Source organism: Cygnus atratus, chromosome 25 (genome assembly GCF_013377495.2).
Source record: "Cygnus atratus isolate AKBS03 ecotype Queensland, Australia chromosome 25, CAtr_DNAZoo_HiC_assembly, whole genome shotgun sequence".
NCBI classification, from domain to species: domain Eukaryota; kingdom Metazoa; phylum Chordata; class Aves; order Anseriformes; family Anatidae; genus Cygnus; species Cygnus atratus.
Window position 1 is genome coordinate 158170 of NC_066386.1, and position 17021 is coordinate 175190.

Genomic DNA, 17021 nt, shown 5'->3' on the forward strand with positions numbered 1-17021 from the left:
CATCGCCTTTTCAATATTGTCTTCGCAAAATAAAGTGGATATAGCATTTTCATTAATAGTATGTGGAGAAAACAATGCTTTATCAGCTCACGTAAGTATTTGCTTTACTAGGGCAAAACTTCTTGGGATTTCTGAATAGATATGATGCATTGTTTGAGCTGTTCAAGGACATCTTCTCTTATCTGGCTGTCTTCGCATTTATTATTGTCCTTTCTTCTCACTACCATTTCACATCTCCCTTCTGCTTTGTCTGTGGGTACCCCTATACTTAGCATATGACATTGTTCAACTTATACAAAAACGACCCCCAGGATCTTCCCCATTGATGGACCAGAACATAAGAAAAAAATAAAGCCACCAGTTTATTTAGAGAAATCTTTTCTTTAATTATCAGCCTTGAACACTCTGATGGAAGCAGACTCAAACTGCAGAGGACAAAGTGATGAAAGCCACAGCCAGGGCCAGAAGTTGTCACATAGCAAAGAGGATAAGGAATGCCACCATCAAACAGAAGAGACCCATGGCCTCAGACAGGGCAAAACCCAGGATGGCATAGGAGAAAAGCTGCTGCTTGAGAGATGGATTCCTGCATGGTACACAAGGGGGAAAAAAAAAAAGTGAAAAAATAGATCCACGGAGAGTGGAAAACAAAACAGACCCCATATCACCAAAAGCCAGGATTATGCCACACAGTCAACAAATTTTGGAGCACAAACCAGATTTATGGCAGGCAGCCAATGGCTGGAATGAGAAAGAACTGCTTCACTTAAACACAGTATCTGCTTATACATACTACACATGTGGAGTCGAACATACATTCTAGGAAAAGCTCTATCCATCTAACAAATTTAATGATATAAGAAGGGAATAAATTCAAACCAGCCTGGCACCTTACTTACCTGGCATAGCCAATGATCAAGCTGCCAAACACTGTCCCAATACCTGCTCCTGAACCAGCCACCCCAACTGTGGCAGCACCTGCACCAATGAACTTAGCAGCAGTGTCAATATCCCTGGAGACAACACCAGTTTGGAACTCGCGGCGGGACAGCTGTGGATAGGAAACACCAGCTGGCTGCGGGATACAGAAGAAACATGTTAATAATGACACAATCATAAATACAAAACTTCCTTTAATAAAATTCTTAATCACCATTTATCATCTACTCAAGAGAGCAGGAAACAGCCAAACTTGCTAAGCCAGCTTCTAGCCCAGATCAGTGGTAAGTGTTCTTACTAGCCATCCTCTTGATATACAGACTTACTCTTCCACCTCAGGAGAAACCATCAAGTACCCCAGACTGCAAGCACAGAGATAAAGGAGTCAATTTACCACATAAGAGTCTTACCTGTACAGTCTGAGTCTCAGGCCTGCTGAAAACAGACACTGGAACTGGCCTGGCCAGAGCCCTGGAACAGCACCGGAACTGAAGCAGAACACAGATAATTAACACCTATAGCTGGACGCGTCCACACTAATTCTCAAAACAGATATTTTATGAAGAACAATCTTGTTTTTTTTAAACACATCTCAAGAATGAAACAAGACTCATAACAAGGTATGTGCTAATTTAGAGTATTTCTAGATTAGCCAGTTGGATGAAATCCATGAGCAATACCACCACAAACCATGCACTGCAGTACAGTGAGTATCACTGCTGCTACTGCACAGTTCAGTCGTTATTATGACTCCATACGTTTTATTCTTAGTTCACACTTTGAGACAAAAAGATGACTGAGTATCTACGTGATAATCAGTTATCTTGTAATTTAAGAAAATTTTAGGCTTGCAGTCTAATGCATGTCTCCTAAAGCCGTAGGTATCACTCTCTGGTCACCAGAGGTCACCTTGTTTCCCCTCCTCATCCAATGCGCAGTAAAACAAATCCACACGATGCCGTCCCATCTAGGGTTGTCCAAACCAGCATTCTGAGCCCAGCACCACGGGGAAAGCCTCCGCAGCTGCATAGCCCCACCAAACGTCGTTATTCTGCTCTGAACAAAGACAACGTACCAGAGCTGGAGAGCTGAGGAGCGCCACGGGGGTCTGCATGTTGGTTTACCTATTACAGACAGAACAGCACCACAAATGAAGACCCGGGAACCGCAGCGCTGCGGCCATGCCTCGGGGCTGCCGCACAACGCGGCCCCCGCAGCCGCCTCCCCGCCGCCCGTCCCGCCTCCCCCACCCCCTCGCCCCGTTAACCCTCGCCCCGGGCCCCGCACAGCCGCCTCGCGGACCCGCGGCTTCGCCTTCCCGGGCCCAAAGCCCCGCCGAGAGCGCGCCCGGTGCCCGAGACCCAGGGGGGAGCGGCGGAAAGCGGCGGAGCCACAGCCACCCGCGTCCTCCGCCGCCCAGCGAAGGGCGCAGCACCGCTCCAGCCGCCTCGCGCGGCGCGGCGCGGCGCGGCCGCGGCCCCGGCCCCCGGCCCCACCTGCGCAGCTCCCGCTGGCGGCGGCTGTGAGAGGACCGCGCACCCCCACCCCGCTCACCTTGCGGTGTCCCAGCGCGTCCTCCACGCCCATTGGCTGTCGCCGCGCGCTGCGCACGGCATTCTGGGACAACACTTGTGCTCCCCATTGGTTGCGGCCAAGCAAGCCCCTCCCACCAGCATCCGGGACAGCAGGACAGGGCGGGAGAGCAGTGTGGCTACGCGGGTCTCCATTGGCTAGCTGTTTTCGCTGCGCGCTTCCTGATTGGCTGGCGGCGTGGAGGTCTCCCACCCAGAAGCTCATAAGGCGCGCGGGGCCGCTCCTTGAACCCCCCAGCAGCCGCTGAGGCGGCGGTGGTACAGTTGGGGTCTGTCTTGTTGCGGCTGCAGCCGCCCTGGGCAGCGCCTGCGCCTTGCTCGGCGCCTTGCTCGGCGCCGCTGCCGCCGGAGCTGCCCAGGGGAGGGCTTGGGGCCGGGGCTAGCCGCCCGGCCGCGGGAGAGTGGCGGTGCTGGGCCCAGCGGCCGCTACTGCCAACCTTGGGGCTGGGGCCGCAGGGGCGAGCCCAGCGCGTGCGCTCGCGGGGCGGCAGCGCCGCCCGAGGCTGCCGGGGTCCCGTCCGCCGCTGGGGGTAGCGGCCGGAGGGGCCGCCGCAGGCCGTGACCGGGACTTCGGGCTCCCGCCGTGCCGAGCCCGCACGCTCTCGGCGGAGCCCCGCGGCCCGTGACGGCCTCAGCGGCGCCCCCGCCGCTCCCCGGCCCCTGCAGGGCGCGGCCCCGGGCTCGGGGGGCTCTAGCGCCGGACTCCACGTCCCGGCAGCGCGGCCGGGGCCACCTAGGCGGTGCACGGGGCGGGGCAGCGTGGGGGGACTCCGCCTTGGCCTCCGCCTCCTTCTCGCCGTCCCCGGGGTTTCTGACCGAGCCTCTCGGTGAGTGAGGTGGGGGGGGGGGGACGCGGAGGCCGTGCGACCCCGCAGTGTGCTGCCCCCGGGACCAGGCAGGAGCTTGGGGGGGGGGTCGGGGCTCACTCGCTTTGAAGCGGCGGCGCTTTCGCTTTCGGTTCCCGGCGGTGGGGCGGCGGCGCCGAGGCTGTCCGGCTGCGGGGAGCGCCTCGGTCCGTTGCCCGGCCTCCGCTGAGACCCCACGCACGGGGATGCTAATGGGGACCGGGTCCGGGGCACCCGCCTGCGCGGCGCGTCTGGGCCGCGGTGTCCCGGTGTCGAGCCGCGGCTGGAAGTTGGTCTCACTCGGGAAGGGGGAATCCGCAGCTCTCGGCGTTCTCAGAACGCTGTAGTATATGACGGGAAGAAAGCAACAACAGCAAAATGAAAACAAAACAACGTTAAAAAGAAGTCCCCAGAGAGAAGTTGGGCCGTGAATATCACAGGAAGCATATGCTATGCCCTCCTCCGTGCATGCTGTAATGATACCTCATTACCTCAGCTGGGGGCTGGGACTGCCTGGTACGCGTTACCATCCCCGAAGGTGCGGCTTTCACCATCTCCTCGGGCAGCAGCAGCCTCACAGGGCCTCTCCTTCCTGTACTGATGACTTAAAAGCTGTTCATAGAACAAAAATTTGAATGCTAATAAAATCTCTTCCTACTTCCTGTTTTTTCCTTGAAGTGAACTGCACAGTGTGCTGTCAACACAGTCTGTATGACCGTTGGGTTTGCTTTCACAATTATTTTTACCAAAACCAACACTCTTCATCTTTGTTTTCAGAAGAATGCATTGTTTTGCTGCATCCAGGCTGTGACGCTTCATTTTCTTTGCAAGTTACATTGAAGTCTTATGGCAGCAAGGGCACGTATCCTGAAGCTATTAAGGATTTATTCTTAGGTTATTATTATTTTTTTTCTTTTCGGTCTGTTGGCTGTCAGGAGGTCCCAGGGCATTAGGGAACTGCATCATAAGGCACGTCAAGGTAGGAGAGGTTGACATCAGCCAAATAAAGACTGAGGCTTAGGTAAGGCATGTATAATTTGCTATGTTTTACTAACTAAAACTTAAACTGCACTCCTGGATTCCCTGGAGGATCAAGGCACACTCATTTCGAGGCCTTCAGCTTCTGGCAGGAGGAATTAATTATCCATCCTCCCAAAGCAAGATATATCAGTGCTGTTATTAGTGCTCTTTCCAGCTGTGCAGGTACCATTTCTTTTTTTAATACAACCCCACAATGCCCATCTAAACTCCTGCCTGATTTTCAGGCTGTTCTTTGGCACAGAATACAGATGATGTCCTCGGTCATGACAAAAAATGAAGGGTTTCATGGATTGGAGATGACCTTAAATCCTCCAGCAGGATAGTTTTTCAAGATGAACTTTCTGTCATTTCTGAGGTCAATACCTATTTGTTACTACTGTCACTAAGATCAGCTGAGAGGTTTCTGCTTTGGATTCCTGGAACTGAATTGTCAGGGATTGGTGGCAGGGTTTTCTCAGCAGTGATCTGTCTGTTGACAGATTGCCAGGGCTGAAGTCTGGTAGAAGTCTGGTAGCCTGCAAGACACAGTGGCAAAGAGGGTAATTTAGTGTCATTTCTAATCATGCCTAGGCATCTGGCAGTTCGAATAGATCCAGTAGATGCACGCACTGCATGTTTATGTTGTTGTGTATAACACATTTGTAGCGTCACAATGCACTGAAAAGCTTTCTGTGTAGATAGCATTGAAGCTCATGCATGAGTTATTTGTTGACTCTGTTGCCATGCAACATAATCATTTTGATACTGAGAATCATCTTGCAGTTTCACCATAACAGTCACAAGTACCAAGGCTATTAAAGCCTCATAACACAGGCTTGTGAGACAGAACTACAAGAACCTGCCTAACCAGGACCTCCTCTGTTTGTGCTTTTCCATGAGAGCTGATCTTAGCAAGGTGCCTCTTTTTCTTGGAGCAAAAAAGCTGAGATGAAAGATTCTATATTTGGAGGTCAAATCATCACGTTGGATTTGAATGCAGAAAACAGCAAGGCTGTTGAGTTTGCATATCACCAGCATGAGTATGTCTGATGTGTCTCACCGTGGTCAGACAGTGAAGATGAAGTGTGTCAGGGCTGGGACTGTACAAACGTTGGAGCTCCTAGCATGATGGATCATATGCTGCTATTTTTGTGTATTACTGCTATCTGCAGGAGCACTTCACTGACGCAGCAAAACCTCTGTTTTTCTCAAACAATATGCTAGTCTCCAGATTTCAGAAGAGGTGATGCACCCTCACATTAACCATATATAGTGGAGATGTGTCTGGAGCGTCAAATCACATTAAAAACATGATGTAAGGCTGCGTGTAGGGACAGCTTGTGTTCCAGCTGGGTTGTCAAGCAGGGAATCACACCAGTAGGCATGCATGCTCTTGCTGCTACAAGGTACCACTGCCTCTCTCCTGAGTAGCAGATCTTTAGGATGGTCAACAGGGTCAGGTTCATGGAGTCCCATGCAGGAGAGGGGCTGCTGTGTCACATTGGCAGCCTCAGAGCATCAGACACTGTGGCTAGGAAGCAGGGGTCAGCCTTACGCTCTGCTGAAGAGAAACTGCAACCTGCCATGGATGTAAGGAGCAGTCTCGTCACAACAGCAGGGACTTCAGTGAGTGCAGGTGCCTTGCTGAGAAACATTGGTGTGTCTGCAGGGGGTTAGGACCTTACAGCTATGTCATTCATCAGCTGTACCTCTTCATATCCTTCATGGATACAGCTATGTTGGCAACATCCAAAGATGAGATAATGACATTACGCTTTCCTCTTGTAGGCTTCCATGATGGATGAGACTTCGGACGAACCTCCCACTTCCGCTGTCCTCTTAGACAACTGCCACTTCTCCCAGGTCATCTTTAACAATGTGGAGAAGTTTTATGTTCCTGGAGGAGATGTAATCTGTTATTATACTCTCACACACAACATAGTTCCTCGTGGGAAGGACTGGGTGGGCATCTTCCGGGTAAGTGAATACTGTGTAACCAGATATGCCATGTATGAGAAGGCAGCAGCTGTCAGAAACAAATAATTTGACGTTTAATTCATACTTCATCCCTAAGAAAGGCCTTAGGGCTTTGGTAGAACAGGGTAAGAGATTTTTTTTCAATAATAACTTTGTGTAATACAGCATTTTTCTTGTGCCCTGAGACAAAATGCCAGACATGTTGTTACTTGACCAGCTTCAAGACTAATTAAACAGACTGTGATTCACAGAATCAGTGAAGAATAATTGCATTAAAGATCATGTTGGCACCATCCCTTCCAACACATTTCCTACTTCAGTGCTCCCCTTGCCTCCCTAACACAGACCATAGAATAAGGCATATGCTAGCGAGTAGCTTTGATTTATGCATAGACCACAACTCTGTGAAGTCAGGATATCAACACAGAAGTCCTACCATTAACTGATCTATGTGGAAATATAGTCCAGTTGCCATAGGATAAGCATGAACTATGTGATCCCTTTTAAGAATTTTGTTATTGCAGGTGGGATGGAAAACAACCCGGGAATATTACACATTCATGTGGGCTCCTCTGCCCGGTGATGTCCATGGTGATACCGCTGTGCAGCAACAGATCCAGTTCAAAGGTGGGTTGGGAGGTTGGGTCACTCAGGGAATACATGTGTATGTGTACACACAGGCACATACACACAAACTCCCACACTACTGCCACTAATAAGTATTACATTCAGAATTTCAGAAAATCTGTAGTAACATGCTGTAGTAAACTTCAAGTCCCATAATTACAGCCAAAAAAATCAAATCTACTGGATTCTGCCATCCTGACTGAGTGATATTGTTTGTGTTCTTATCACTGGCACAAAGACTTACTAATGGTGGAGGAACAATATTGAAGTAAGATGTATGTTTTCTTAGCTGCTGACTTTCTGTGCTATATAGTTAAGAGACTTGAGTAATTACAAGCATATGACAGGATTGTTGTGTTTGTCTGAAGCTTACTACCTACCGAAGGATGATGAATACTACCAGTTCTGCTACATCGACCAGGATGGTGTGGTCCGTGGAGCCAGTGTTCCTTTCCAGTTCAGAGCAGAGACTGAGGATGATATCCTGGTGGTAACCACACAGGTATGTGTCCTCTCTTCCCCTGCTTTTTTCTGCCTTTGCTTTTATTGGCATCTGCTCATTGCTAAGTTGGAGAGATCCAGTAAATTGGATGCTGAGCTGGAACTCAGCAGATCTGGATTCTATTCCTGGCTTTGCTACTCATCTGTCACCCAAATTTGGGCAGCCTTTGTTTCTCTAACTGACATTTATCAGACTAGTTTACTTAGATTGTGAGCTCTTCTCAATGGGGAGTGACTAAATACGTCGTGTTTCAGGGCATTTTGAATATTTTTTAGTGGAAATGTAATGTTCATAGAAACAGCCTTACATTAGATGGGAGTAAGAACATACACATGGACAATAATTGAGGTGTTGTGAAGCCAAGCACCCTTATTTTGCAGTGTCTTGTGTGCAGCCCTTTTATTAACTACTACACAGAAAATCAGTCCGTGGTCCTAATTTTACAAACTACAAAAAAATTTGCAGACTTCTGCCTCTGCTTTAAGATTGAGCATCTTAAAAGATCAGAGGTAGTGTGTGCTTGGTATTCAAGGACTGTATTGATGGTCAGCTTTGGACAGACTATGGATAGTGAAGTAGCAGTCTGGTCTGAACTAATAATGAAAACATGAGGAGGTACATGATGTTCTCTTTTCCAGAATTCATCTTTTTTAGCTCTTCATACTGTGCTCTTCGGAAGATAGCTTTTCGATGTTTCCATGACGACTAAACAAATTTGTTGTTTGCCAGGGAGAAGTGGAAGAGATTGAACTACAAAACAAAAATTTGCTTAAAGAAAATGAGGAGCTGCAAGCAACCTGCGCAAGTCTCCAGAAACAAAACACGGAACTGCAAGAAGAGCTCAAGAAGACACAGGTACAACAAAAGTTAATATATATTAAGTCAGAAGCTTTAAGTCTGAAAGATGAAGAGAGACTGAGTCAGGTCTTGCTCCACTGTATGCTTCCAGGAAAAAATTAAGGAGGTTTCTCCGCATATTATCTATTTAATCATTTACCAGATATTACAACAACTCTACTACAATAAGAATGATAATGATGAACAAGAGGCATCACAAGAAAAAGGGATCAGGAACATATGGGAAAGGGAGTTTTCACAACTGTTCAGTAGGCTGTCCCAAAATTGCAAGGCCAGCCCTGTTTCTAATGTTCTTTCATCATTATTGTTTCCTCCTTCAGTTTTGCTCAGGACTTAATATAAATAAAACAGGGTCTGAAAGATGCAAAGGAGAGATTTTTCTCCTTAAGGTGGGCTGCCTGCAAGTGTTGCATTAGAAGGATTTTGCAGTTCCGCTTCAGAGCAGGACTATTGCCTGGGTCCCATTTTACCTCCTATTGACCTGTCTTTGATTTTCAGGAGCTGCAGAATGGTTTAGAGTCTCTTAGGAGCAGCACAGAAAAACTGGAGCTGGAGCTGAATTCCCTGAAAAAGGAAAATAAACATCTAAAAGAGCTGGATGAGTGCAGAGAGGCAGAACTGCACCAGTAAGTGTATTTACAGCATCTCTTAAAACAGTATTTCATTTAAGCACCTTACCTTTGTGCATTAAATTTCCATTTGTGAAAGTATGGTGTGTTTTGATTTGTTCTGAGTAGATTCAAAGAGCAAATTCAGAATATGACCTCTGAAAAGGTATGCTTGGAAACCAGATTGAAAACAGCCCTGGATCACATGGATCAGCTGCAGGTAGAAAACATATAGCTGCCCTCCTTTGCTTTTGTGAACTGTCGCTGATGGTCTCAGTTTGTCTGACAGAGAGCTGTGCAATCTTGAGCAAATATGTGATGTATAAGTTTCTTTTCTGGTTATGTGGGTTCTTTCGGAAAACGTCAGGCTCTGATATGGTTTATGTCCAGGAAACCTCAAGAAAGCTGTATTATGGAAGGAAGGATAGTGTGGGATGTGCTAAAAGAAATTATAAGGATTTTACTCCCTAAACACGTTCCCTTTGCATGCTCATTAAGTTGACCAAAATCACACCATTGTTCACCTCCTGCTAGGTAAGGATCCAGGCAGAAAACACTTCTGTTTTGAAAAATTTTCTAAAATTATGTTCAATATTGGGTAAAAACAAGACAAAATCTGGGAGGTATGTGAAGGTAGAAGGTAAACTGAAAATAGCTTGTTTGTTAGATGTGGGATATGGGAAACTCAGAGTAATAGGCTAAACATCTGGCTAAACAGCCGCTATTTTTCTCTTTACTCTCTGAATTCCCAGACTAGAAGTGACATTTTAAAATGTAGAAAGCTCCTCAAAGAACATATGAGTGAATACTGAGTTTTAATGAATTTATCAACTCTGATATATCCCCATGCAACTATTCTAATTTTCTACAAAGGTTTTAATGGAAAAAAAGTTTGCAGGAAAAAAATTAAGTAGCCGCGGGTTCTGGTGATTTTCTTTGTGCAGCAAAAGGGGCCTGTGTGTCTCAATCATAGCTATTAAATTTTCACTTTCTGCCCATTCTTCTTTCTCCCTAGTCTCAAGAGTTGAATTATGAGAAAGAAATGGAAAACCTGGTTCGTATGGACCATGACAAGACTGAGCAGCTTGAAAGTTTAAAGGAAGAGAATCGTCAGTTATGCATGACTATAACTCAACAGGTAAAACCTCCCCTGAATATCAAGGTGCTTGGGGAAGCCAGGCAATAGAGGCTGAGAGGTGTACTTGGCAGTAACCAGGTACAAATATTGCTCAATCTTACGAAAAGTCTAGGAGATTCCATGACAAACAGAGAAGTCTTCATGGTGGCATGGGAATCCACATAGGTGGTTCTGCGAACAAACCATCTGACAAATTCTTATAGTACACACGTATGTTGTGGTTTTGGAAGAAACACCTGTATAACTAAATTTTGTAATTCTGATTCTCTAGCAAGAAAATTCAGTCTCTGTCTTCATCTCTTTTGAGCCAGCTCAAGGGATGAGGTAGGGAAGTGGGAACTCAGGACTGATATTTGGCTGATTGGAAATTGTTGCAAATATGCAAAACTGTTTCAGGCCTGGGACTTATGTGTAAACAAGACAAGTTATCCTAAATCTGCTTAGACTATATGCCATTAATTTTGCATCCAACAGGAAGCTACTAGTAACTGGTGAGAGGCAGCAACCCTGCTGGTCTCCTGTCTGCTTATGTTTTTGCCCCTTTCTCATCTTTACAGTCATAGATTTGGCATTGAATAATCAATAAAATAAAGTGAAATATGGTCAGAATGCCCCCCAAAAAGCTGTAAACAATACAAAGTTTCTATTCTGTAGTTTGATGCTCTGCCCCCCATCCTTACCTGACACCTCTTTTCTTTGACATTGCCTTTGCAACTCTGCCTTTGAAAATCTGGGATTCCTGTGCAGAAAGAGCAAAAGAAGGAGCTTGAACATCGCTTGGAGAACTTGAAAGGGACGGAGGCCAACTTGTCACTTCGTCTGCAGAATGAGCAGGTGACCAGCATTTTTGGGGGTGAAGTTGGGGAGATGGTTCCAAAAGAGCTGAGCATAGAGCTCTGCTGTATTGTATAGAATCTGCTGGTATTTGTGTAGGGAAGCTGACATTTACTTAAAGCACCATTGTCCACCTTTTTTCAATTTGCAGAACCATCAGAATTTCCCTGGGATGTTGCAGATGCCTTTATGTGTAACACTTAAGTTTATGGTCAAAAGGCTTGCTTTTCTTAGGTAACTTCTGCAGATCTTTGGCAAGTAATCCACAAACCTCAGCACTGAAAATTACTACATGAAGAACTGTGAACGTTAGAAAAGGGAAACATGCAGTGGCATTTTCTTTCTACTGAACCATTACTGGTGATGTCTGAGGCTGTCCCATCATCTTCTTTAGCCTGTTGCCCTGAGTGACCTTCTAAAGGTGCTTCTCTCTCTCTGTGCTGCTCAGGATGCTTTTGGAGGCTCTACTCTTTTTCTGACATTGAAAGTTAGATGCCTAAAATTGATTATGTGATTACCTCCACTGTGATGCCAAATGTTCAGGATTTTTAGAGTGATACTTTGAGAATGACTGCTGAATCCCTAAGTACTCTAGCTTATCTAATTTACTGATTTAAATCAAGACTTAGGTACAACACTGATTCCTAAGGAGGTACTAGCTATCCATAGTCAATGCAAGTCTCACAGTACCAGAGAATTTGGCAGACTTGGAGAGTTCTCATCTGCCAGTGTAGACTTTTCAGCAGTCATAGTTCCTTTTCTTCAACCTCCCACTTTGTTTGACCTGTCATATGTCCCCTTTGGAGGTCATGTCATCTCTCATGTTGTGCTGAAAATGCAGACATTAAGTGGTTGGTAATGCGGAGATATCCAAGGTCACAAACTATGGAATGGTAAGACTCGTGGTGCAAGTGAAGGTTTATTTGTTGGTACTAAATGCAGTTAGAGGCTGCCTGTATATGTGAACAGTGATTGGAGCTGTCATGGTTTTGTTTGCCAGTTTTCCACAATTTACCAAATAATCCTCTTCCTTTATAGCAACAAAACAGGGACTTAATGAAAGAACTTGAAGAGCAGAGGCATTTGTTTCAGATTTTGCAAGCAAAAAAGAATGAATCTGATGAGGAAAAACAGGTGAGAACTTGGCACAGCTCCCTCACCTTTCTCCTGCATTGAATATGACACAAATATCTTAAAGTCTAATGTCCAGTTCCATTAACCCTTCTACCACGCTGATCACTGTGTCTGTATGTGGACCATCACCTAAAACAAGGCTGCTGTGCTGTCTGCGTGCACATAGGAGTGACCATGTGCTCACTCTCACAGTATGTTGTTGCTGCTACCTCTGTACAGCCTAAGAGGAAGGAAAACTTCCACCCTTTTCCCCCACCACAGACAAGACCAGTTCACCCATAATAGTGTGGGGATTTTCAAAAACTCCTGTTATTTCACTGAAGTGAATGGACTTTCTCATTTAAATGAATATAGCTTTTTCATCCAGTCTAGAAAATGACTCTGTGGTGTTGTTCCTTACTCTGCCATTATCTGCATGACTTCAGTCTTCTGTCTTTTAAAGTGTATTACTCTATTGTGGTCATCCTGTTTGCCTTTCTGAGCAGGTCACAGAATAGATCCTTGCACTTCCTTACCTCACTTTCCCATTTTGTCAAGCAGGACTAAGACTGAGCTGTCTAAAGGAAGAGCAATTTTGATTCTGGTCTAAGAGGATCTATGTTAGTGCAAAGTATAACTTCTCTCTGAAATGGTCTTCTGAGCTTCTGGAAATTCATTCTGTTCTTCTGTCCCTTTGCAGAAACTGAGGGAAGAGAATGATACCCTTCTGAGGCATCTCTCTCAGGCTAGAGATGTTTCTTCTTTCTCTGCTGTTTCACAAGCTCAGGCCCCAGTTCCAGCTCCTGAAGCAGGATGCCTTGTGTTTGGTAATCCATATTATGGTAAGAGTACTTGGCAGTCTGTCTGAAACCACAAATCCATGGCAGTAAAAGTCTCAACAAATTGTACTCCCTCTTGAATTGGATGCTGTGGAAAATAAATTCTTAGCAGTACCTCTGCATAGTTTTGCATGTGTGCAGGTGACTTGGCAAAATGCTGCCAGGTGTTAAGAGTTGATTTAAATGATCAGCTGTCTGTTCATCTTCTGTGGAGAGAAACAACTGTTAGATAGTTTATTCATCTGTGAGACAGCAAGTTCTGTGGCTTATGTCCAGTTTTCATAGTCCTAAGTATAGAGGTCTAGATCCAGGGCCACATACTCATGTTTCAAGAATTAATATTTATCAGCACATTACATTGTTAATCATTTGTAGTGGCTAAATGAACTTCTTTCTTTTCCAGCTGCCGAAGCAAACCTGGAGTCAAGAGCTGCCAGAACAGTAAGTAAAGTGGATGTGAATGGACATGAATTAGTGGTTTACAGACAGAAATTAACAATTTGAAATGAGGAGCTACAAATTCAGCTCTGTAGCCTATTGTCTACGTACCGTTTTAGTCCTGGTAATAAAGTGGACAACAAAATGGAATCATGTATGCTTAACCTGTAGCATTAAGTTGTTGTAATAACAGTTGGTGGTGTTAGGGAAGAGAAAGGAAGCTCTGTTCACCTTAATCTTTAAGGAACAATTTTTGGCAGCATCTGGTGTCAGAATGAGAAGCATTCAGCTGCTAAATGACTTATTTCATATTGTAGACATGGACATGTGCTATTTAGGATGGAAAGTTAGAATACCTCGTAGAAGTTTGACTTGTAAGTACTATTTACAGAAGCCTGGAGACATTTGAAAACTTGAGAGTACTGCAAGTCAGAAAGACTTGTCCAAAGCTGATAACGTCTGACTAATAAACTTTTCTTTTTCTTCTCTTTGAATGTGAATACAAATCTTAAACTGTCTTTATTTGCACTTCCTTTGTACTTCAGGATTCTATAAGGAAATGCCCCATGTGTGATGACATATTTCCTGAAGATATTGAAGCAAGTGACTATGAGGCCCATGTGCAGAGCCATCTTCTGGAGTGCCCACTCTGCAATGAGACCTTTGAAAAGTCCAATCAGCAGGTGTTTGATGACCATATTTTTTGTCATGGCCTGGAATAATTCTGAATTCCTATCTGTTCTGTAGAATAGATGGCAGAGGCCACAGGATAGAATAGAGCAAAAGTATTCTATAGACTTGATTCATCCTAATAAGATCAACCTGACAAAACTGCATATGCTACTAGTGCTGTGATTCTGAGCTTTCTGTTCCATGCAATATGTGCATAATTGGGTCAAATATCCATATCCTGAAATTGAATTGTCATCAACTTAAGTCCTCCATCTTGGATCAAATATATGTGCTTTTTAAATGAGTCACAAATCCTATCATTAGTAAAGTAGTTGAATATGGTACCAGTTCTTTATAACAGGATTGTCTATGTAGCTGTTCATCTAGGTAGGGCCAAATAATAGATGTAACAGTTTTCTGTACTTGGCTGATATATCACTATTATAACAATTTTATTCTTCAGTATAGCACTGTGATTGCTAACCAAAGACAAGAAACATTGCGTAGTCTTTTAGGATCACACCTTCAGTCCAGCTCAGCTTCTGGAATGCTGATTTAATTGCTAATAAATATAAAAAGTCTTAATGAAAATACATTTTACTTTCTTTTGTCATCAGTCATAGAACAAGTGAAATATATAAAGAGACTAAATACCTGTTTCTAGATCTAAAGGTCTAGGGCTCTTCTTACAGCAAAGTAGGCAATATAGCTTGTAGAACAAGGTGCATGCACTGTTTTCCCTTTTCTCTATATGACCAGACTTAAAATGGTGATAAACTGTGCTTGTGCAATCACTCTGACACTGTCATGCCTCCATCTCATAATGAAGGAACCCTGAAATTTCTGAAACAGGAAAGGTCAGCATGGCATGGAGCCCATAGGAAAGCAGTAGCTGAGTTTTCTTAACAGTGGTGAGGATAAATGGCCTCTTAGTCTTGAAACTGGGCATCCTCATTTAAAGGAAGTGATGAATCTGAATTATTTCTCTTTTATGTTTCTAAACCTTATTGATTTAAAAAGAAGAGCTTATTCTGAAACCAAAACATTGATTCAAAACTGCTAAGTGCCTTGGAATATTACAGTACTTTGTGAATAGATTATCCAGTTACTATTTTTATTTCTGCTTTGGGATTTTCAAGTTGTGATTAACAGTTATTTAGTCTGTGCAAACATAAATGGGTGAAATTTTATTATCCAGCTGTATTAGACTGGATTTTCTGCTGAATATCTGAAGCAATAGAAAATCCTAAGAAGTTTACGTAGAGTTTTAAGACTATTAAGAGTAAGAAAGACTTCAAAATGTTTTACTGTTTTGTTTATACATATTTTTTTATCAACCTAGGTTTAAATAGAGTATTTCTGTCTTTAAGATGTACTATACTGGAAAGCATTTTTTTTTTTTAAATTGTAACAGAAAATAGGAGTTGTTAAAAATAAAAACTGTACTGAGAAAATCCTTGAAAAAGATGACTATTTTTCTTAAATAAATTGGGGAAATTGTTGGGGTCTTCAATTACTTTGTGAAGCTTCTCTTGAACAAAGTACTCAAGCACACTTCTGAATATTTTTTAGCATGTAACATAGCATCTCTGTCGTTAGTGGGACTGCTTCTGTTTAACAAGACATTTAACTGGCTGATCCTCACTGGTTCCTCACAGCATGGGAATATATCAAGAAAGCCAAAGAAGTATGAGGTAACACGAACAAATCTAGAAAGTAGAATGAGCTGTATGGGATCTGTTTGTTCATATCAGTTCCAAGTACTGCTGATCTAAAAGCCTAGAGCTGGCTGAATTTCTGCTGTGTCATAGGGACATCCAGTGTATCGACATTTATTTCTTCCCTAGACTAAAAGAAAAAGCTGAAAAAACGCTCACTCTGGACACTAAAATATTTTTTTTAATATTGTGCATATACTTGGTATTGTGCATATTTTGACATTATTGGTTACTATAGTATATATCAACATTCCTGACATTTTTCCCAATTTTGACAAATATTCTATCATAATGAGGCCAATTTTTAACTGAACACCTGTTTCCTCAGGAAACGTCCCATTGTTTTTCAAGAAAATCCCCCCTCCAACATTTTTCTGTGTGTCCTCATTTCGAATTACATTTATCTTTTACTGCTTTACATCTTGACAGAATCAAATCAAATGTGGAGAGTCACAAAAGCAGTCTTTATTAAAACCCTGATAGTTCACCCTAATACCAGTTACCAGACCTATTGCCTTTCTACACTTCTGCTGGAACTGGCTCAAATCCTAAAGCCAAACCCAATCATTTGGGGTTAGAGTTATGTCACAATGCTGTCTGTGTCCTTGAACTATCAGTGCCAAGTGTCAGTGCCCCTGAACTGCCAAGTCTCCATCCCTTTTATGCTGGTACCTATCATTTTCTGCTTGCCAGCACCTATCATCTCTACAAATCACAGAGCCTGTTTTGAAGTGCAGGTTATGGTACACTGACAGCAAGCACGTCGCCAGCAGAGGGGGTCAGACTGCAATAAATCTCCTGAGGATGCTGAATTTTTAAAGCGTTTTAAGGTATGTCATTTGTTTTCTGTAATAATAATGCAGATTCAGACTCCAAAGACATATACTTCAGCCTGATGCAGGTCATACCTTCCCTATCCTGGGCAGCCAGGAACCAATTTACCCATAAGCACAAATTACATTATATATTTTCTAAGTAAATCTTCATTTTGCTTGTATTTTACAGTTTTATTTATGATATTGCTGTATTTAGCATTTGGAATCATAAGAAGCTTCAATCCTACCTCAATTTGATAGTTTAATACAGAAGTCGCTCAAATGGCTGATAATTAGATATAGTTATACTTTGGATGAGTTCCAATTTACATTGATATAAATCGCACATAAGGACATTGAAATAAATTTTCAAAAGGGACAGTAGGGGTTTGGCATAATTTATACCCAAACTCACACAGAATCTGAATGGGCATTTATTATAAATGTATCTAGAAGGAAGGAGCTATACTTTGTGGACCAAATGCC

At 43.7% G+C, this 17021-nt stretch overlaps 2 protein-coding genes across 8 annotated transcripts; one reads left to right on the plus strand and one right to left on the minus strand.

Annotated features, from left to right (window-relative positions):
• Positions 1–361: 361 nt before the first annotated feature.
• On the minus strand, positions 362–2609 carry ATP5MC1 (ATP synthase membrane subunit c locus 1). 3 transcript variants are annotated; one of them, XM_035571463.2, is made up of 5 exons: positions 2494–2609; positions 2015–2063; positions 1350–1427; positions 900–1075; positions 362–586 (listed from the first exon to the last, which is right to left on the minus strand). In XM_035571463.2, the coding sequence occupies exons 2-5, from the start codon at positions 2051–2053 to the stop codon at positions 472–474; spliced, it is 408 nt and encodes a 135-aa protein (XP_035427356.1). In that variant the 5' UTR covers positions 2054–2063; positions 2494–2609; the 3' UTR covers positions 362–471. The 3 variants fall into 3 exon arrangements, with proteins under 3 accessions (XP_035427356.1, XP_035427357.1, XP_035427358.1); XM_035571464.2 differs by having other exon boundaries at positions 2436–2506; XM_035571465.2 differs by lacking the exon at positions 2494–2609 and adding an exon at positions 2242–2427.
• Positions 2610–2688: 79 nt separating this feature from the next.
• On the plus strand, positions 2689–14593 carry CALCOCO2 (calcium binding and coiled-coil domain 2). 5 transcript variants are annotated; one of them, XM_035571457.2, is made up of 14 exons: positions 2689–2800; positions 4154–4270; positions 6185–6373; positions 6898–7000; positions 7369–7502; positions 8232–8357; positions 8859–8986; positions 9098–9188; positions 9984–10106; positions 10854–10940; positions 11979–12074; positions 12754–12895; positions 13296–13333; positions 13876–14593. In XM_035571457.2, the coding sequence occupies exons 3-14, from the start codon at positions 6191–6193 to the stop codon at positions 14050–14052; spliced, it is 1428 nt and encodes a 475-aa protein (XP_035427350.1). In that variant the 5' UTR covers positions 2689–2800; positions 4154–4270; positions 6185–6190; the 3' UTR covers positions 14053–14593. The 5 variants fall into 5 exon arrangements, with proteins under 5 accessions (XP_035427350.1, XP_035427352.1, XP_035427348.1 ...); XM_035571455.2 differs by lacking the exon at positions 2689–2800 and adding an exon at positions 3157–3358 and having other exon boundaries at positions 4154–4234; XM_035571458.2 differs by lacking the exon at positions 2689–2800 and adding an exon at positions 3158–3358.
• The last annotated feature ends 2428 nt before the right edge of the window (positions 14594–17021 follow it).